General features: G+C 39.4%; 1 protein-coding gene across 1 annotated transcript; it reads left to right on the top strand.

Moving 5' to 3' along the window:
* Window positions 1-1,244: 1,244 nt before the first annotated feature.
* Window positions 1,245-19,720, top strand: LOC139726536 (large ribosomal subunit protein eL42-like). Its single transcript, XM_071637518.1, has 5 exons — window positions 1,245-1,266; window positions 15,229-15,334; window positions 15,980-16,047; window positions 18,682-18,798; window positions 19,440-19,720. The coding sequence occupies exons 1-5, from the start codon at window positions 1,264-1,266 to the stop codon at window positions 19,458-19,460; spliced, it is 315 nt and encodes a 104-aa protein (XP_071493619.1). The 5' UTR covers window positions 1,245-1,263; the 3' UTR covers window positions 19,461-19,720.
* Window positions 19,721-23,148: the final 3,428 nt, after the last annotated feature.

Raw genomic sequence — 23,148 nt, 5'->3', positions numbered from 1 at the left:
TAGACCTAAATAAATCGAGGACACACATGAGTTTGAAGTAAAGTAAAAAGAGTCATAGTCATTTAGACAATATTAGTTCTCACGCACCTGTAACTTAAGTTTAAATGCTGACTTCCAACCACTTACCGTACGGTATCGCATCCCGGAATCGTATATGGTACGAATGTAGTCAATTTGTTCAAAGCATTATTTTTTTTCCCCGTAAGCTCCAGACATGGCGTAAGAATGACGCATAGGCCTGTTCACCTTCCTATGAGGATTGAGTGAATGCAGCAATACTATCCAGGGCCAGCGATGCGCTTTTTATATTTTCAGAAATTCATAACTTTTGAACGGATTGTCTGATTTTCCTTAAACTTTCACTGATGTGTTTCTATCAATATTGCTGCATTCTCTCAATTCACATACATATGGAGGTGACCTTTGGATTGTCCTTTAGAAAATTATTTGTAACATGAAAAGACTAGATCATTTCTTTATTTTTCCCAAGTGTAAAGCGCAAACAAGCAGCTTCGGATTGAAAGTTAAGTTTACAGTGATACTTCTGATTCTTGAAGCTAAAGTAATTGCATTTAGAAAACCTTTAATTACTAGTAGATGTTTCATCTCTTTTATTTCTCCTTCTTTGTCCTTCTTCTTCTTTCAAGAGCTCCTTCTTGTCTTAAAAAAAAAACAAACATGAATAAGATGAGATGCTATTGTAGGCCCTATTTGTATAAATCTCATGATAGGCCTATACATGTGACTACATAGCTCTTCAGCTTATTTTTTATGTACTATACAATTCTCTCCGATGTAACTTTTCCTGGCTGTTTATTTGCACTACTCTTCGGTATTTCTTGTACACATATGCATCTACAGTACTGGCGGATCTAGGGGGCGGGGCGCACCGGGCAAGCGCCCCTCTTTATTTTTGATTACAAAAAAATAAAAAAATAAAACGAATAAAATGGGGGTGCGTGAGCCCCCTCCTGGATCCGCCCCTGACCTACTAGTATACTCAAGTACTGAATACTTGACATGTACACTTCCCTACAAGATGTGCATTGTCATACAGTAGATAAGAGTACCGAATATTTATGTTCGCCGTGGTAAGCTCTTTGATTGTAAATTGGTGTATTTAAAAACACCATAGCTGCCAGAATTTGACGAATCAGAGCTGATGTTAGAAATCGCTGTCGTACTAGGGAGCCAATCATATCACTTCACAGTTAGTCAGTGCGTACCTTTTCACGGTCTTTCTGTGTGAGGAAATATCTCAACATGGTAATGCCTACGATGATGCGAACTAATCTATCAAAATCTCAGCTTAATGTTTCTCATCCTTTTTTAGATGAACTACTGTCCTGAAGTAATAGCCATATTAACGTATTTTCTCTTGACTTTTAGACATAATGTGAAGTTATTATGTAAAATTATTGTATTTTACGTGACGGTCTATCCTATGTCCGTTCGTATTTGAGACTGGTGCGTGTAAACCACTGGAAAGTAGGCCTATGTTTAGTTACAGGGTGTAAACTAAGCGACAGAGAATACAGTTTCATTGGTTTAAAAGCGATAAGAATGAATCGAAAAAAGTAGTATCCCCTTCTGTAGATTTACTTAATTTGCCTCATCTACAACTTAAACAGTGACCTGCATAATTTTTCGTAGTCTCGACTGACGAGCAAAAACAACGTCGCCCTCGTCTTGCTCGTTAAGCCTCGAGAGTCGCTCATAAATTATACAGCCATGCACTGCACCACTGTGGCATACACAACACACTTGCACTTCCAATCTAAGTATCGAACACGAACCGCAGTGTAAAGTAACGATACAAAATAAAGAGTTTCTAAGTCTAACTTGTTAGGACATAGGATAGTCTGCTCGTGATATTGACCGAAAGATCGGTCTGTATCTGTCCGTCGGGGAATGTTCCGCGGAGACTGCGTCTGGCTTCACGGATCCCCTCCGTAGACAGACCGAAGTCAATGATCCCGGCTCCTGTGTGGAGCATCGCGCACAGATCAAACGTTACGATAAACCAAATTTCAGACAGCTTTTTTACATTCAAACAAGTTTGACATGACATGACACATTTAGATATGCAGCAATATTTGGGGTTAATTTCTCACATTGTGCAATCGAAATACTTACAGTAACCATGGTAACTTGGTTATAATGCAGAAATTTTATCCATATCGCAACATCGCCGTTCGCTAGCCGTAAGTCGCCATTTTGAATCTGTAAACCAATCACATGCGAGGTACGTCACAACGTGTTTTAGTAAAAAAACACGTAGAAACTACCGCACATGTGATTGGCTAATAGATTCATGCTGTATGTTTCTGCAGTTTGAACGTGACGACGCGATGGGCTGGTTGATGTGTGTTTTACGTTGAAAATTCTACCGAAATGTTGGATTATTCATTAATCTGGTGAGTGTAATGTATTCTTGAATAGTTGATTTCACTATACAAGCTTAAATTTGCCGACCTAGGGCCGTGAATTAGACGCAATCGAGAAGGGTGAGGTACCTCACCCAATTTTCCATAGAGACAGTGGTTAAGAATATCCACACAGCAATGGGTATGGTAGGTGTCCAACCTACCGACCGGGTCCATAACGACCGGCCGCGCATTATAATGGCATTGCGCGTACAGAAAGAAAATGTACGCATGGGACTACGCGCAACGGTGTTCGATTCTTCACTGGGCTACGCTACCGAGTAAAATGTGGCGAAAACAACTAGAGTAAAATATCCTGTTTGCGGCAGTTTAAGCATTGTTAAGAGTTTTTCCAACTTGTAAACAAATCAGGCAAATTATTTTCAACCATTTCATATATCATAGACAAGATTATTCATTAACGCAATTGTTTTTATGAAAGAAATTTACCATTGACCAACGCAGTTTTCATGATTTACCAGGGCAAAACCCGGCACAATTTTCGCCGATAAAGGCGATATGCGACGTAGTATTTCTGCTTGCGGCACGATGTACAATCCCTATGCAATACGCGCGTGCCCCGCGATCTTTGGCTGAACGCCTTCACATGTCTCGCGAACATTGCGTAAGCGCCAATTCCCATTGCGAAAGCACGTGAAAATAGCGTGCGCTAATGCATTGGCCGCAAACAAGATCGCAATTCTGGCGGTGTTGTTGATGTCTTTCTCGTGTTTTTCTCATTTTTTTTCGATGGTAACATCCACTTTCCGAAAAAAATGGCGGCCCACATCGGCTCGCGAAAATTCTATTTTACGTGAGGATATGTTTTCAAAATCCAGGAACATCGAGAAAACGACAAAAAATCCAGTTTCTTGGACCATTGTTTCTTAACTGTTATGTTAAGAAGTACTGAAAATTTCATTTTGGATGCGATATGTTGTCATTTAGGTGAGAAAATTTCACTTTCGTCAGAGATCGTGCCCATTTTATCGGTTGGTTTTTGTTGATTGCTAGTGTGTTAGTATATGTGTAGTGTGTATGTAACAGTGCAATGCTGTGTTTAGCTGTATATTACCGTGTATGTTGTACCTGCCGCGAACGGCTGCACGGCCGCTTACTGACGCAGTTACTCTAAGTATTCCCTCTAAATTACCGAAATTTAGCAAAATCGAGTAAGGTTTATCGTGTAACTACATATAACTAGGCCTACCTTTGCTGACTCGTTGTTAGATGTAGAGTATCCTTCCGTAATAAATTTGACGATTTTGACCGCAAAATTGTCACCGCCGCTTGTACGATCGTGCACACACGTTACACATATACATGACATAAACATTTTGTCGCCCGCTACGACCGTACGAGTTGATGCAGAAACGAGAAATGAATGTGAAACAACAAACCGACTCATCTAATTTATTTCAATTACGATGAAAAGTTTCCTAATGAAAATCAAGTCAAATTCATCCAACAGTTCCTCAAAAGTAATATCGAAGGATTCAAAATATATTCAAATATTATTGGGGAAAAAATGACGGCTAGAAAAAAACAGCGGCCTGTCGAAAAAACGCATTTAAGTGCCCTTTATACGTATTCTCAGGGTGGTCGGTTGAAATGAGCAGGGCAACCGAGTGCGGAAAAAATGACACCCCACGCGTTCGAAGCTGCCATCTAAGAGCGCGTACCTCAGATCGCATTATCAGTGCGCGCTTGTGAATCCGGAGTATTTTCTCCACACGTGAGTAAAATTTCAGGCAAATTGTGAGATTTTTCACGTTTCTATTGATAGAAAAACGTTAGGTGTCCAGTATTATGAACACCCAACCATACTGGTAACAGGTACCTTCCGTCTGTCTACGGAGGACAGCGTTAATGGCAAAATATAAAAGAGTCCTCCGGACAGACGGATCTTTCTGTCGACTGGTGATATAGACCTATAGGCCCGAATTCACGAAGGTGGTACAAATGAAACCATGGTTTAACTTTAAACCATGGACAAAAACCATGGAGCGCCAAGTGTCACATGGAATATTTCGTTACGAAATCAGTCATTTCGTCGATGAAATGATTATTTTGTAACGAAATGACAATATTTAGTACATAAATGAACATTTCGTCCACAAAATGATAATTTCGTTAACGAAACGGTCATTTTGTCGACGAAATGACCAATTTCGTAACGAAATATTCCGTGCGACACTTGGCGCTCCCTGGTTTTTGTCCATGGTTTAAACCATTGTTTCATTTGTACCACCTTCATGAATTCGGGCCATAGAGTCTAGGCTCCATCATACCACTGCCTGTCCCTACCTGTAGGGTTGGACCTACTACTCATCGACTGCCTAATGTTTATTTGCTTGATAAGAATATTTAACACTGAAATTCACGTAAAAAACTTGACCTACGTGATTGAGAAAATCCAGCTCTATCAAATGCCGTTGTTCCCTTTTCGATTCGAAGTTTCAGTGCAAAAATATCGCCGACGAACTTGCGTGGCCTCGTTTCAGCTCCCCGCAGTAAATCGCGTTATTAGGATCGACCGCTGTTTTTGCATTGACAATGCACGCAAACCGAGTTGTATTGAACACCGTGTTGTACGAAGCTTTTTAGAAGCCTTTTAGAAACTTCCATAGACATTACATTGTGATGTCCTTACGATTCGGTGAAAATATTCATTCAAAATTTGGTCCTTGATTAAAACCATTAATGAACAGTGAATTATCGCGTTTTCCCACACCATCCTCATCTACCATTCAAAGCCAATCCATTTTTATGTGCTTTGCGCGCAGAAAAGTGCTTACTAAGTGTTCAGTGCGCGAATTATGCGCGGTCAGTTTAAAAGACGGTGGTCGATATGTAGTAGGGCTACCATACTAAATAGTATTACTACCTAGCTAGACATCTACTGTAGACGTAGCGTAGGCCTAGAAACGTTAGATCTACAGCGGCTATCCAGTGCAGTCCGAGAAACCCGCTCATGAGGAGGGCCGGGCCTCAGCCTCGGCAGCTTCGGCTCATGAGGCCCTCACCAGGGTGAGATGCCCATCCATGTGGCCCCCATATCACTTATCATCCATCTCTGATCTCACATCTGACATATAAATTGTTGCAAGTTTGCCCTGGGCTGGCTGTGATTTTTTAACTTGTTACTTAGTGTTATGCATACCGTAGTTATGGGTAAACTCGGCCTAGTGGGTAAAGTCGGCCCCCAGTGCGCGCAGTACAAGTAGTTGTATAGTGAGGTGCCCGTACCTCGTCAGGGGCCCAAATACCGTCACCCCGCTTAAAATTGTTTTAAGCGCACTAAACAAAATGTTTATGCCCGGGACTGTGTTCAGTACGCTTGAAAATTGGCAGGGCTACCACAACTAAGCAAATTTTGGTGAAAACCGAACAGTTTTTAGCAAACATCTGAAATTTTAATCGGAATAGGACCCTACGTGTGATACAAGTATCACCACTGTCCCCGCACGCATCTTTTACGTGCTTTGTCTACGGGAGCGCGGGGGACGAGTTGCGGGCCCCTTCCTAAGTGCGCAACTTTTTCGCATCGTTCGCGTTTGACGACGATAGCTGCAAATTTTCGATATCGATCAGTGAGCTTGTGATTCCATTGGAATTTTCAGCATTTTTCCTGTATATGTGAGTTGAATTTCAAAGAATTTCAGTGGCGAAATGTGATTCAAATATGCGCAAACATTAACTATGACGAGGTGCGGGTCACCCAAGTATACTGCGCGCGCTGGGGGCCGACTTTACCCGCTAGGCCGACTTTACCCATAACTACGGTGTCTACATCACATGTTCACTTCGAGCGCCCCACAATGAAAAGATGAAAAAAATTCTCTGTTTTTGTTTTTGTTGTTTTTGGTTTTTTTACACAAATCAGTTTCAATCAACTGATGTGCAGCGACCCACTGAAACATGGGTGCCAGTGGGTTTGCTCAGCCTCAGTGCAGGGCTGCCAAACCTATTTTATTGGCCTCATCCTACTTGAATTTTTTGGTGCTTATTTCTGCGGTTCTCCCCTCTCCATGCACGAATCAGTCCCCCATGAAAGTGAAGTCCAACATCATTTTGCAAATTTTCACAAATATTGGTACTGTAAAACGAGGAATTTTCGCGTGCATTTTAATTTCGCGAATTTCGCGAGCGCCAAAATTCGCGAAATTAAAATGCACGCGAAAGTTTTTGTCTACACTATATGCATTGAACACCAGTGGCAATTCGCGAAAATTTCATGCCACGAAAAGGGCTGTCGGCTCCAATTCGCGAAAATTTCATGCCGCGAATATATCATGTTTTACAGTATACGAAAAATGAAATCAGAACTTACCTGGGCTCCGTTTCATAAAAAGTTGATATGATAGCAACTCCTGCTGGAATGGCAATTGTCAAGGTATTTAAAGACACCCAGTCGCGAGGATACATGGACATATTTCAGCCGCGGGCGGCAGCACGTAAACTCGCTTCCGAAGTTGCTACGAAGCGAAATGTGTGTGTGCGCAAGACATCCCTAAAGCAATGTATCGCGCTATAGTATCTCGATTGCTCGCGATCGCTTGCTGAGCGCGGGACAGTACGTTTTGTGTAATGTGAGTGATGTTCGCATGAGCTAGTAGCTAGCTGCGTATACTTCGTACGACTACGCATTCTCTTCATCGCATCGTCGATCGTCGTCACTCGTCAACTATACTGTAATCATCAGATCAGATCAGATTAGTGAGTGCAGACCACATTATAATAGATAGGGTGGCCATCATGGACGATGACACATCGTCATGGGTAGCGGATATTACCGCCGAGTTGTCTATTCTGAACGCGGACGATTGGGTCGGAGACCCTGCCTGTATCATGTACTTGCCCTGGCGTGTGTACATAAATTCAGGACGGGGAAGCGACTGTGCCCGTGCAGGGCCAACGGCCAACGGCCACAGTTGCACTGCACATTTATGCAGTATTTTTGCACTCTTCATTGTTTTACTAACTAATATGAAGAAGGTGAGCGTTGTATCACCTGCCTGGAATATACTATATGTAAGAAGCAATGCCGAAACCCTTTCATTTGACTAGGTAAACTCACATCCTATAGTTCTGTCAGCTTAGCCTGGTGTGAATAATCTTTAAAAAAAAGACACACACACACACAAAGTGAACATTAAAACTCATAGATAAGTACATGACAAATAAGATGTAATGCCTTCTTCAGACAGGAGCATAAAGTAATTATTGTCTATCTCCCTCTTACACAAACAAACAGAACACTATTGTCTCAACAATACAGTGTGAAGGATAACCATTATAAATAAACCTATCACAGGTATCAGTATTTGAGGTTATGTGTGAAAAATGCCCTACAAATGAATGAAAATCGCGGACAGTAGACCTTTGTCCATAGTCAACTCAGTGTAACATCGCAAAGCCATTGTAATGGGTTAGCTTTCTACCAAACACTGATTAAAATACCAATCAGAGGCGTACCTTTGATCAACAAATAAGGGATGTGCCACGGATACCAATTAATCGTACTTGATGAAGCTCATACCTGTACATATTAGCATGTTACAAACTGATAGGTTCATATTGCCCCTTGACCTATGACCAATATCTGTATTAGAATTAAAACAATGGATTCTTATGAACTGTTGTTCATCAACAACTTCCACACCAATCAACATCCCTATTAGACACTCCTATATGAAGATGTGAAGGTAAATAAAACTGTAACTTTCACGTACAAGGGTATTGTACGTACACTACTGTAACTCTGTAGTTACTACCACTGACCTGACACTGTCGGTGTAACCAAACTTTAACGAATTTCAACTGTAAAGGATCAGTTTTTTTTTCTTCAGAATTTACATTTCAACATACTTGTAGAAATTCACATGAAAAGATGTACACTTCACTGGATCACTTGAATTTGGTTTCAAATTATTGGACCAAATGCATTGGAAGTTTGACTATAAATGCAACATAGATGCCTGAAACTTTTGCCAAGCTTACGAAAATTACAATCTTTATCAAAATTCCTTAACCAAACTTAAAATGTAGGGCCCCTAAATATGATGAAAGAGGAGACTTTGCTATACAGTTAAATCAATGGGGACAAACAGTATTTGAATCGCAGCCATGAAATCTGGCTATGCAAATTTAACCTGGATTGTTGACGCTAGCTGCTCAGGAAAGTGACCTCTCTGTATCTACAGAGTATCTAGATTCTACATTTGCACATGAAATACTTTAAATTCTCAATACTGTGATGACAAAAAACTTACCACTACTTGCGATTCCCTGACTAATGACATTTGCTGCCTACTGCTGGGTCAGTTTTTAAGAAGCGATAAACTGACCCAGCAAATGTCATTTCGATTACGGCGTTATCATAATTTGACATAAATGAGAACTTAGAGAAGTTTTTCGCGGAATTATACATAGAAAAATAGGCCTACTTGTCGATGAAACGCAAAGGCCCTAGCAGTTAAAGATAGATTAGAAAAAGTCATTCCACTTCAATCATTGATTCATGTAATAGACTTCTAACGTTACTTACACATCATCTGGATCTGGATTCCTTGAAGTTGTTGACTTGGTCAGCTGGGGTTGCTTGATTGGCGTAAGCCGTGGCATTACAATTCCACCGTGCATGCCGTAACACGAATTTGCACATTCTAAATTCCTGCAAAACTGTTCATGCAACTCCAGCAAGTGGAAAGCAAATTTTTCATCGGCACGCTGACGCTGAAGCTTCCCCCTCTGCCACTGGTCTCTTACTTGTCCTAAGCAGGGAGGTGAGAGGAAACCTCCCTGTCCTAAGCATGCTAAGAACACGTCTCTCTGCGTTCTCCACTCGTCGATAGCGTCAAACAAGTAGATACGTTTTACTCGAGTTGGACGGCTGTTTTGATCTCCATTGTGAGGTTTCATTACTAAACCAAAGCCAAGGCTAATCCGAAACAGTACACGCATACCACACACATTATTGATATTGACATACCGGTACCGACGACTTTATACCAACTTTGTTATGTTCCGATCCGGCCCAACATACTGTAACACAGCTGACGCAGCAGACAATTGCCAATGAGATCAAAACAACCCGCCATATGGCCATGAGCATTGCAACTTGCTATACATGAAGTTTAGAGTTTTAATATTTCTTCATCAAAGCATATTTATAAATACCAAATATTAAACAAAGTAATATATGAATGATTTAAAATAATGTTATATAATATTTTCAGACATTTTAAAATATTATTGCTTAGATTGCTGAAATTGGCACCATAGTGCAAATAAACAGAGACTGCAGCCAGATACGTACGTACGTACACCACACAGCTCTACTGTTGTGTCGCGACGGGGACCCGTAGGAGAGATTTTCATGCACATGGCTGTTGTGCGGTTTTGTGCGTGCACCCATTCGGCCCCATTCGGTAGGTATTCGGGCGTCCATGTTGAAATTACAGTGGACGGCTCGCACGGCTCTCGTGCCCCATCTGGTTTTCGCTGGTGCGCTGCGTAGCGTCGTGTTCGGCATTCGGTACGTACGGGGGTACAATAACGGGAGGAGCAGCTTGTCGTGCTTTTCTACTGAGCTGCGAATCGCCTGCGACGACCGATTGCCTTTAATAAGGTGCATGGTCCCAGTGTTTTAGTCAAATGCGTACATGGGCGCACGGCGCTAGTTTCCTATAGAGTCGGGGCACCAGTTTGGTGCAGGGGTCCAGTTTGCGGCACCCCTAGGAATATCTAACCATATCTTCAAAAGTAGAAGGGTATTTTTATGCCTCCGCCACGAAGTGGTGCCGGAGGCATTATGTTTTCGGGTTGTCTGTCCGTCCGTCCGTACGTACGTACGTCCGCTTTCGTTTACGCGATAACTTGAGTAATATTTACTGGAATTTTACCAAACTTGGTCCAAGTATGAAGTATGATGGGGCAATGATTTGATTAGATTTTGGGTGAAATCGGCTAAAGGTCAAAGGTCAAAGGTCAAGGTCAAATCATGAAATTTATCCGTTTACGCGATAACTCAAGACTGTATGGAGCAAATTTCACCAAACTTTGTTGGAGGATGAAGTATGATAGGACAATTACTTGATTAGTTTTTCAGTGAAATCCGACAGAGGTCAAAGGTCAAAGATCAGGGTCAAATCTTAAAATTTATCTGTTTATGTGATAACTCAAAACTGGATGAAGCAGCTTTCACCAAACTTGGTCCAAGGATGATGTATGATGGGACAATTAGTTGAGTAGATTTTAGTGACATTAACAAGAGGTCAAAGGTCAAAAGGTCAAGGTCAAATGCTAAAAATGTTGCTATTTCCCCCATATCTATGCAATGCCTGCAGTTATTTTCTTGAAACTTAGTGTAGACATGTACTACTGCATAAAGATTCTCCAGAGAGAGTTTCATGTCATAAGGTCAAAGGTAAAAAGGTCAAAGATTGGGTGAAAATGTTGCAATATCACTTTTCTCGCAAATGGTTCAATGTATCTTCATGGAACTTGGTACATATGCATGTACTGACTGGCAGGGATTATCTAGGGAATTTAGGGGTCATGGGCCAACAGTCAGGGGGTCAAAGGTCAAGGTCACCTCCTCAAAATGTTACTATTTCCCTCATATACTAGTATATGCAATGATTGCATTATTAGTTTTAAAATTTGATATATGTACATGTCTTACTTAATGAAGATTCTCTTGGAAATTTCCAGCCAGAAGGTCAAAGGTCAAAGGTTAAGGGTCAAAGGTTAGGTTTAAATAAAAAAAAAAGATATATTTTGTACTGTAATTACACTCTTTCTTCATACCTTGAAAATTATACTCAATGCATAAACTTATAATAAGGTCGGTCAGAAGTCAAGTAAAAATTTTCAATTCCCCAAATATGCGTGTACCTGCACTCTTTAATAGACATTTATAGCAAACCCAGTTTGTGGAAAGTGAACATTCAAGATATTTCTGACAAACCTGTTATTTCGCTATTTTGCCAGTTATGTGAAACTGTCATCACACATTGTGAAGACATTGTACTAGACACCTATTGGGAGAATCATGCATTATGGCGGAGGCATCAGTCGCTGTAGCGACATTTCTAGTTTTTTCTAAATTGTTTTATTTGAAGAGCAACTGAAGAGCTTTCTTTTGATACCAGAATCATGAAATAACTCGGATGATGGCCTTCATAATTTTGATTTAAACTGTCTGTGTCATGCTGTTTTTAAAAAAGTATGACTTTGTTAACGAAACATTGAGATTTTGTTCTGTTGCTAGGCAACCACCATCATCCCTTGTTTGTATCTTTATACAAAATCTTATGAAAAGAGGCCTGGCATGGTAAGGATTCCTTGTGTAACTGTGTTAAATATTCAAAAATTCATTTCCTTTGTCAGTTTTGAGGATTGCAACAGTGACCAAAATGTCGGGGATGGGTCCAGTTTGCGGCACCCCTATGGGTGGAAATTGATGAAATAATGCGATCTTGAAAAACTATGAAATCATGAAGGATCGAGATAATGAACCCAAATAAAGTGTTCTAACAAGCTGAAAACTAGTTGGACCATCAAAAAATATTTGGTTTTTGCAAAAATTGTTATGTTTGAAGAAATCGGGGGACATTTTTGTGTGGGGTGCCGCAAACTGGACCCCCCTGTCGCAAATCGGGTCCTCTTGGTGGTTGCAAATTTTCTGCATAAAATTGATTATTATACCCCTGCCAAACGAAGTTTGAAGGGGGTATTATAGGAATCAGCGGACGGTCGGGCGGTCGGTCGGGCGGTCGGTCCGTTGCAAATCTTGCGTCGCGAACTACTTCCTCAGTTTTCAACCGATTCCCATAAAACTTGGCACAGATGTGTGCCTTGGGTTGTAGATGTGCAAGACGTATTTTTTGACAGTACCCAAAAGTACGTTGCCATGGTAACGGCATATTATGGGCAAAAATGGGTACAAATCTTGCGTCGCGAACTCCTCCCACAGTTTTTGATCAATTTTTATGTAATTAGGTACAGATGTTCATCTGAATATGTTAATGTGCAAGACACACATTTCCGCAGTGGCAAAAAGTGCGTTGCCATGGTAACTGCATGTTATTGGTAAAATATAGGGCAAAATGCTTCATGGCAAAACTGCTTCATCAGTGTTCTTCCAATTCTCATGGAATTCATATTGAATGTTTGTCTTAGGATATAGGTCAGCATGACACATTTCTTGACAGTGACAAAAAGTATGTTGCCATGGTAACAGCTCACATATTATGAGCCAAAATGATGGAAAATTTTGTGTTGCAAACTACTTCCTCAGTTTTTGCCCAATTTCCATGAAACTTAGTACAGATGTGTGCCTTTGGTTGTAGATGTGCAAGACGCATTTTTCGACAGTACCCGAAAGTACGTTGCCATGGTAACGGCATATTAATGGCAGAAGATCAAGGAAAGATCTTGCGGATTTAACTACTTCCTCATTTTTTTGACCAAAGCTTATGAAATGTTGTTTTGACCAAAGCTTATGAAATGTTGTTTGGCGGGGGTATAACCAGTCGCTGTAGCGACATTTCTAGTTATGACTAGGGTAATTGTCCACCATACAAAATTGTGATGCAGTGTCAAGAGGCTTTTGGTACCTCTTTCAATAAAAAAAATATATTTAATTTCTGTTGCCCGTTTTATCAGAATACTACTAAATACCCTGGAAAAGGCCTTAACCTGCCGCAGACTGGATGATTTCAAGTTCGGTGCTAGTGCTAGTGCTAGTGCTAGCTCCCAAATAACAGCATTAAATCGAGCTCCAACACCGACGGTCAGATTAACCCGTTGAGGGCGGTTTGATTTTGCTACAACACGCATTTCCCATAGACACTTGCCCGAGTATACTCGGGACTCGTCCTCAACGGGTTAACGAGGCGATACCAATCAAATTTATCGATCACCAGCACTAGGTGTTGGAATCACAGCACCGCGGGAATTGCGCGACGAAAAAGGTAATGGCGTGTGATTACAGTCAAATACATGTGTTAAAAGGTGTAGCCAAAACTGCTAAGTTTAAGACAAATAGTGAAGAAGACGGATTAAAATGTCACAAATTTCATCCATTCCCAAAGTTCAACTTTCTTGATTTTGCTCCCAGGCTCAGATTTATATAGCCATGTCTGGAGTGTTCGTGTTCTTTACGTGGGTGACCACTGCATTAGCATAGACTTTGCACGTAAAACGTGCATCTATTATGGAAATGAATACGGATCTCGCACGGCAATGCTAACACCAGCACCGAACTTGAAATGAAGAAAATGCTAATCCCTAGGGGCTAGTGTTAGTCAATGGGGAAAAAGCGCGTAAATCACTAACACAGACGGCGGAGCTTGGTTCAACAGACGACATTCAACACCGAGCCCAGCGTCAGCAACCGGAAATGTGTCATAATTTTGAGGTCAACTCCCAACACCGACGTGATTTCAAGTTTGGTTTTATCGCCGGTGCTAGCGCTGAGATAGCACTAGCACTAGCACTAGCACCGAACTTGGCAAACTTCTTTTGTGATGTCATAATACAGGGCACCACACTAACTTTTATTTTTGGTGGCCCAAAGGCAAACATCCGACCTTTTTTGGTGGCCCGATCAGGCCACCAAATGTTTCATTTCTGAAATTTTGGTGGCCCGACATGCGTTTTTGGTGGCCCCGGGCCACCGGGCCACCGTTAGTGTCGAGCCCTGCACAATAACAAGCACATAATTATGCACGCACCCTGGCATTACTACAGACTGCGCGATGTGCAGAGAAGACAACGAAGGCAACGTTACTTAGCGACACCTATGCACTTTACTCTTGATTACAGCTCAACTTCGGTAATCTTCGTATCACTGTTAACGGTGATCGGCAATATCATCAACATCGCCCTCTACACTTCCGGGACTATGCACCTTTAAACAACAAGAATCCAGCCTGCTGATTGGCTGTTGCTATTGGAAGTTGCCATTCTAGCAAGAGTTGTTATCCTACCATCTTTTATGAGTGGGGCCCTGATCTTGTGCATACACAGTCAACCTTGCCTATAAAGTCCAATCTATTTGGACTGAAGAAATAGCTTAGAGTAAGAGAAAATTTGACTTGAGAGGGATTAAAATCGTTAGAATATAAAGAGAAGAGCACTTAAAGAGACCTTCGCCTTATGCCATTATTCGACTTATGTGTGGTCGACTGAAGCAAGGTTGACTGTATTCCAAATTACTGTTCCGCGCTGATAAGAGTAGGTGGGTACTCGAATTCGTCAGCAAACTAATCACTTTGTAGGTATTACGGGGTCACTTTCTTTGTGAATTCCGCCGTCCATCAGCCTTTTTTGGGCGGTCTTCATGCAAGTGTCCTGCTGCATCCAGTGCACACAGCGTGCAAGTCATGCAAGCTGTGGGATTTTCAGAGCAAGCTTGTGCACGCATGGGGGATTTCTGTACATAACATGGCTCTTTTTGAACAGCTAAGTTCCAGTCTGTCTATCAAAATCTGAGTGTAGGGTCCTAAACTGTTGAGCAGTAGTCGAGTAACAGACTTACAAGCATCTTGTAGATCATGTCCTTAGTTTTTTGGCCAAGTACCATTATGAATATATAATATGCTAACCATTTGTCAGCACTTGCATAATTCTTCCCTTTAGGATGCACATATTCAAGTTACCGGTACATCTGCAATAGTCTTCAAGATTGAATGAGACAAATTATCTTTTTAGAGAAGAAGAAGAAGACCTGACGTATTCTAGAAAGCTCTATACACTGTACTAAGATAACTCTCATTTTATTCCATTTCAGGTGAACGTTCCCAAGAACCGCCGCACTTACTGCAAAAAGTGCAAGTCGCACAAGAATCACAAAGTGACCCAGTACAAAGCTGGAAAGGCCTCACTCTACACGCAGGGTAAGTGTAAAGGACCTTCATTTATCCATTGAACTACACGTACATGTGTACATGTTTCCATCAAGGAGAAATGTCTAATACACATGTAACCTATCAACAACAAAATCACATACTCCTGAAGAATATCTTACATTTACTGCTTCAAATGGTAGGAATGAGCTATAACGTGATACACATTACGTCCAGTGAAACTTGGAATTGTTGTTATCAAGCCTTAGATTTTCTGAATGTTTCAATCAAAGGGTTACCTATTTTCTTTGTCATCTAGATCATACTGAGTTAAATTAGTGGAGATAGATCATTATTCCTAAGCAAGAATATGTACTGGTACACACTGACTGGTTCAAATTGGTATGTGATGATATACTGTACACAGCAAATATTTTGCAAGGCGTTTCTTTTGTGAATGTTGCGAATTGGGTGCTATTCATGAATTTAAAAACAAAAGACAATATTAACTTTGATCCTGGTATGAGTGTGACAATCATTTCTCCGTTCAGTACTGTACTCCACAGTCGCGAAATTAACCACTCACAAAATTGTTGGGAAGACGCGCTAAAATATATGGCGTATACAATACCAGAAATCCTGTTTTGTCAGAATCTTTGCCAAGTGTTGAAACATCTTTTGATTTTGTATAAATAGGAAAGAGGCGATATGACAGGAAACAGCGTGGATATGGAGGACAGACCAAGCCTATCTTCCACAAGAAAGTGAGTACAATGGTCTAATGGATACATTAAAGGGAAGCAGTCCTGAGATTTTCACTGTACTGATAATTAACCCTATCTGTGTCACGGGCCGATTAAATTGGCCCAAAACCTGCCATGTAAATGCTTCGGCCGATTTCACCGGCCCTATTTTGATTGACAGATTACTTCAAAGGCTATGACACTACCACTCTATAAACTCACATGGCTGACAGTGTAAGGAAACGATATCCAGTGTGAAAAAAAGCTGCTCCACCTTCAACCAATCAGGAAAGCCTTCTCAAAGTCCAAGAAATTGTTGTGGCCCCGCCCATGTTTATTTGCATTCAGACTGCAATGTATTGTGTACAGTTTGCTATAGGTTTCTTGTGTGGAGAACTTACACGATCTGTATATGTGGGACTGTGATAGGATCGCCGTGTGCGATAAAAAGATCGTACACATGGGTCAATTTTCATCCATTTTATCTAAGTCAATATAGTAAAATATGAAGTGAAAACATTCAGGATAGGGATTTCAACATCTTTGAATTCTGTGAAGGGGTATAGTTCCAGTGATATCAGCCTCATAAATGAACTGTAGAATAAATGAACACTGCACATTCCGTGCAGCAGTTGTAGCTGTTTACTCAGCACTGACAGCGGTGCAATGGGTCTCTAGTTAGCCGGGGCTAGCGGGGCAGGGTGCTAGGAGCAATAAGGGTACAGTAGCCTCCTACCTGAAGCTGCACAGTCTCGGTCTTGAAGCTGAGGTATGTTTGACTGTCGATCATTATTATCTAATAAACCGTCACTTTATGAAACTTTCATTTCAATGAAGGTTTATCATAAAGCAAATGACTACAGTGATAGTTCAATTCTGTTTCAATGAGGAGAGTGCAAATAGAAGTCTAGCATACTCGACAGAAATGGACATTCTGAAGACTGAATATTTTCAGTGACAATTTTAACCTTAGATTATCTTATCATTAATGGCAATATCATAGGACAAGAATAATCTAAACTACAAGTAAAAGCCGTATAATCAATTAATATTTTCATCCTGACTAGATGTACAATGTAAGCACGCTTTATCTACTTTCATGCCAACATTTCATTCATAAAATCAGAAATTGTGCGAAGTGTGTAAAATGTAGGTTGTACTTGCCACACACTTTTGTTCATAAAATGAAAAGTACTTATGCTACTGATGAAAGAATCACATCATCTGAAAGCTGAATAAATTCTCTACAACATTTGTGTAGACCTTTTTGGGATATAAGAGCATGTTGTGTGAGAAAATGAGGTGGTAACATGCAGAAGTAAGTCTGCAAAGATAATTATATGACATAAGAGGGCGTCCTACTTAAAATTTGAGGGCGCCCTCACTCAGATTATTATGTAATATGAAAGTATAGACCATAAGCTTTCAAATGATGTATAACATGATACATTTACGTCAATAATAACAATAAGAACTGGCCAACAACAATCCCATGTCTGCGCACTGCAAAATGTCTGAGCATTCTGGCTTCGTCTATGTGACAGAGATAGGGTTAAGAAGAGTAAAAAATATAACCTTTCACCAATTTATACGCGTGGACATCAAAAATTGTCTCCGTACGCGATTTTTAAAAAATAATTCCTGCAAGCGATCGTGTAAGAGCCTGCCAAAAGGTGCAACGTCATTGATGCCCTACTCTCAAGTTGACAGCCGTGCCTCAGAAAACCAATTCAAGTGTTCAAAATGATCATATCTGATTTTTTCATAAAATGTGACAATATGTGGTTTTATTATTTCAAACAAAATATTTCAAGCTTATTTATATATATAATTAATATAAAAATAAATAGTAAACATGTATTCATAAATAACTAGGGATGACGAGCAGAACACCGCTGGAAAGAGTTCTGCATCGATGACGTATGACTCTCCGCCAAGACTTGCTCATTTGCAGAGTCACAATTTTTTAACCGAAATGTACGAGCTTATTAGGTGATTTGAAAGTTTGTTTTTGATGAAAGTAGTTCATTGGAGGTACCAACAACAACATATTTTTTTAAATTTCGTGAGGACTGCGTCCCTTTAAATGAATTTTTATGCACTTGTCCCAACATTATAGCTAATGACAGAAGGGAACTCGGTATACAAAAGAGCTTATGACTGAGAAGTTCTTTGCTCTCTACTTCGTACAGGCTGTGCTTCCTTTTCAGTAGTGCACATGATTAACATACAATTTTTCATATGTTATTTATGGACTATATGTGTTACTAGTGCTGCAGAGATAACTTATGTCAAGTGGAATGTCACAAGAGCAAAGATGTAGCCATCTCACAACTCAAAGTGGTGAAACCTTTCCCACTTTATCAATGCCCATAGTATGACATATATGATTTATGTGGTAGTAAGTGAAGGAGCAAGTTAACAAATACCATCACTCTCTTGCGAGTGCTGCATACATGTAGATGGCAGGGCAGGTGTGCCATTATATTACTACCAATAACAGTATGTATTTACACACAAGCAATCAAATAATGAGATTGTTATTCAGATTTTCATATATTGTGTTTGCCAGATGTGACATTGTTACCTATACATGTACGTCAGAATTCCTGTCAAGTTCAATATGCTGAACAAGTCACTTCCTTTCTGCCCCAGGCCAAGACAACCAAGAAGATCGTTCTACGTATGGAATGTACTGAGTGCAAGTTCAGGAAACAGCTTCCCATCAAGAGGTGCAAGCACTTCGAGCTGGGAGGAGACAAGAAGAGGAAGGTAAGTGTAAAGCATGATAGAGAACATCCTCATTTACTTCTTAGTTGCTATCTCCAAAGCTATGCCTCAAAGCTGGTTTCAGATGCAAATTCTACTACACTGTGCAGTTGTATGGGTTCATCACAGAAAGAAAAAAAAAAAATGAAGGAAGGTGCTATTAGTATTGACGACATGCGATTCATCAAAAGCAACACTCAATGTTTCTACAGCTCGTGATGAAGTTATGTTGATGGCAAAAAACAAAAGAAAAATGTAGAGGAAATATTGCACAGCTACTATGATAATATACTCTACTGCACATTACAAAATAATAGTCATAACATGCATAATTTAAATCTAAGTAACATTATTCAAAAGATGAGTTGTGAACCTGGTCTTAAATTCATTGTAGCTGCTTGCCTTACAAACAGAGAGAGACAGTTGATTTGTCAAGAAAAAACAAAGGTAATCAGCTTGCAGTGACTGATGAATGTTATTTTATTTTATTTTAATTTAATTAATTTTTATTTTTTTTTTTTGGGGGGGGGGGGATATCCTTGTTTGTACTTGGTTTCATACAGATAAATATGTATGCTTTTTTCAATCAGCTTATATAGTTTATTTTCAGCTACTGACATTCATATCCTTTCTTACATTCTCAGGGACAAATGATCCAGTTCTAGACACCTCGGACTTGTGTCAACACACCACCATGCTCCTCACATCTTCATACTCTGGTATCGGTCAGTCATCACCTTCTTACACTGTCCAGCAGCTTCAGTGGAACATGTTTTCCTGCTCTCTATGGTCTCTGCCATCATGCCAACTATATGAACTCTTGGTAGAACTGCAATTCGCCATGTCGATTGAACGTTTTCTCACAAGTTGTACATCACACTACAATAAATTCAGATATTGAACCCAAAGAACAGTTGTGTGGTCTTTCATTTTGAAATTGCTATGATGCTTACCTCTACTTCTGTGGACTTGCATTATAAGCAAACCTCTCCACAGCAGTGTAGTGCAGGCGACTCCCCTTATAATGAAGTCCTCAGGACCTCAGTTTTCTTTTGATGCATGTACATGTGTATATCCAAATCATTGTATAAAGATATGTATAGACAAAATTTTGGAACTTGAATTTTTACTGAGGTGTAACAAGAATTTCGTTTTAACTGAGTTCGTTATAAGAGGAGTGCACTGTAATATGTTTTTATTTGTTGTATTAATTTTTAAAAAGAGTATTCGTTAAACGATCTCCATACGTGTAGTTTATGATCAGCATAGTGTGAGTCTACTCACTTGATTGTATGCCCCTCAATGATTGTTTGCTGTATCACTGGAAGGTTTGTTGACACTGTGTGCTGATGTGATGTGCTGAGTTCCTGCAGTCATGGAAAACATACAAAAGTCATGGAAAGCGAAAAATGATGTTCCAGGCTTAGAAAAATTATAGGGTACACAATGTGTATAATTCCAGAGGCCTTGGAAAATTCATGATAAAAGATTTTACTTAAATATTGCCCATTTGCCATATTACATTTGTAGTCATTGTTTGATTTTCTGCTATCTTATTGAACAAGTTTGTATTTATGATAAAATCCCTCTTGTTTCTACAGTATTACATTGCCTAAAAAGGTAATTTTCTTCAAGATCTGATCATTGAATGTCTTGGAATTTCTTTTTGTGGAATATGCAAGTACCCTGTACCATACATTAATTGGGGCAATTGTGTTAATAAGAGTGATGGGAAATCAAAGTGAGAGTGTGTTGTTGCATGAACAAGTCATAAAAGGAACTCTGTAAATGTATGCAGTACATCTTGTTTACCTGAACATAAAACGGACATACAAGTATTTATGAGAGCACTGCAATCTTACTAACATAACATTTCATTGTTCTATATTAAAGAAAGAAAGAAAGAAAGGGTATCGTATATGTATTATGTTTCAATATAGATGCAAGAAACTTCGTGCCAACTTCATCACTCTTAGGTGGTGGAAGCATTGTATTGTAGGTGTGAGAAATACACAACATTCCTCAGACATATCTACATAAATTATATAGTGTATATGCGCATGTTATAATTATATTGAAGCTCAATATTAACCTTTCTTATGGTGGTCCATTCAGGCCACCGAAGTCTTCAAACTCCACTTTTTGATGGCCTGAAGAAATAAACAAAAACAAAAAAAGGAAATTATCTCACAAAACATTAAAACAATACAATACACTGTTACTGGTATGTGAATATTGGCATGTATGGCAAAGTACACTGCTGTATGACAAATGCTACCTATTGATATTGTGACTAGGAAGAACATAAATGAAATCACAAATGCCTCTTACTACATACTTTTATATACTGTATACCTACGTTCACTACATATTTGTGACCGTGCACCTCAAAACAAACATAAAGTCGCACACAATGATTTTGCGTGAGGACTGAAAAAATGTGAACTGGGTCAACCTAGCCGAACTTGACTTTTTTTTTTTAGCAGTTTATCTCGAACATTTTTGGTAGAATAGTGTGATTATGTGTGTCTTTAGAATCCCTTTTTAATTCCTGAAAAACCTTGTCCACACTCTTCACTTTCAATTTTAATAACTTTTGAAAGGATAGTGCTACTGCTTTGAAAGTTGGCATTAATTATGGACAGAACGTGTTAATGAGGCATGCTTAATTTCAGTTTAATCTGATAATCCCTTCATTGTTGTTACTCTGGTGGTTTACTTCCTGTTTTTTTGTCCCATTCATCGCACAGCCAGCACGGTTTGGTAAAGGTTAAGCGCTTGAATAGACACTGTTGTACTTCAGAGCCTGTTTTCTCAGTTCACACTTTTCCTGAGTTTGTGGTTTCTTTCCAATATTTAGATAGGTTAGGAGAGTCCATTTGATTTGAGTCATACATCATTTTAAAGCTTAAAGTCTGCTCTTTCAGAACATGGTCTTAACTAAAAATTCATGTCTGGCGACTTTTTGTTTGCTATGAGGTGCAGGGTCACATTTGGTAATGAGGCATACACATAATTTTCCATAACACCACATATTTGTCAAATTATATGTAACATTTAAGTATACATTGTGCAGTACATGTGTATCTACCCTTTGAACTATAAAAGTTAGATTAAAGGTTTAAAAAATTGTGTGTGTGTGTGTGCGTGTTTGAGTGTTTTAATTTGGCTGTTAGACTGAGTTTGGCCATGAAGACTTTGCAACCCCTGGTAGCGACATCTGCTGAAATATGTGCTACAATGTATTATGAAGCACTGAGCTGCAAGTGGTAACTCGCCTCTTATTCTGAGTATAGGGAAAATACATAAAGACAATCTACACATTTTTTGGAGGCCCAGGGCCACCACTAATATCGAGCCTTGTACACATACAGCTATAATATTCTGATTTTTTTCTTCAGAATCTTTGAATATAGAACAATGGAATATCATGTTACATGTAAAGTCTTAAGTGCAGCCAAAGTGAATCTGGAAAGGAATTGAGTCATTGCCTTTCGGGTTGAAACAACACCCTGCAGAGTTTATGATTGGCAATCCCAGCTCCTGTCTGTGTGCAGAGGGTTACCTGAAGTAAAACGGAATGTTGCAGATGAGATCAAATGTAGACCCTTTGTGTTTGGGATTTGTGAATTAAGGGTAAGTGAGTATTGAGTCTTCTTTTGAAGATTGACTAGTGTATTGTCCCATTACCAAAGCCAATATTCCAAAACATTCTGGGAGAACATCGGCAAAAAAAAAAAAAAATGTACAGTGGACTCCTGTTGAAACGAAGTCCTCGGGACTGGCAATTTTCTTTCGTTATAATCAATAATCGAAATTTTGTTATAAATGAACAAATAAATAAGAATACAAAGAGCCGATAATGTTGCGGACTGAATTTTTATTTCGTTACAACTGAAATTTTGTTAAAGCCATGTACATTATAGCGGGAGTGCACTGTGTAACAAAGAATTCTGTTATAGGAAATTCGCACAGAATTTATTTTGACACAACATGATATGAAGAGTTTTAATGCAGAAGCAGATAAATGGCATTTTTATATTTTTTAATGTAAGGTCATCATCAAATAGAGAAAAAATCATAACAAAATAAAGAAATAAAGTATCTTCAAAAATATATGTATTAACATTATCAAAATGTATTTTTCTATCGTAAATTGATAAAAATGGATATATCAGTACAGTCTATCTGTTTCTGCTTTTAAATTCTTTAAATAATTATCATGTTACAAAAAGTCTTAGTAAATCTGGTACGGTGGTACACTGTACTTGATATTGAGTGAAATAAGCCATGATGCATTTTGTCTACTACATCCAAAACATCAGAGATATCTCGCAAAGTAATGAAGACAAG

The sequence above is a fragment of the Diadema antillarum genome, unplaced genomic scaffold (assembly GCF_040938485.1).
Source record: "Diadema antillarum isolate AM-2024a unplaced genomic scaffold, OU_Dant_1.0 seq00000089_RagTag, whole genome shotgun sequence".
NCBI classification, from domain to species: domain Eukaryota; kingdom Metazoa; phylum Echinodermata; class Echinoidea; order Diadematoida; family Diadematidae; genus Diadema; species Diadema antillarum.
Note: the sequence above shows the minus strand (reverse complement) of the source record. Positions and strands in the feature narration are given on the sequence as shown.

Coding starts and splice junctions, on each gene's coding strand:
- LOC139726536 (XM_071637518.1), top strand. Junction 15,335..15,979: donor GGCCTCACTCTACACGCAGG/GTAAGTGTAAAG, acceptor TTGTATAAATAG/GAAAGAGGCGATATGACAGG. Junction 16,048..18,681: donor AGCCTATCTTCCACAAGAAA/GTGAGTACAATG, acceptor TTTCTGCCCCAG/GCCAAGACAACCAAGAAGAT.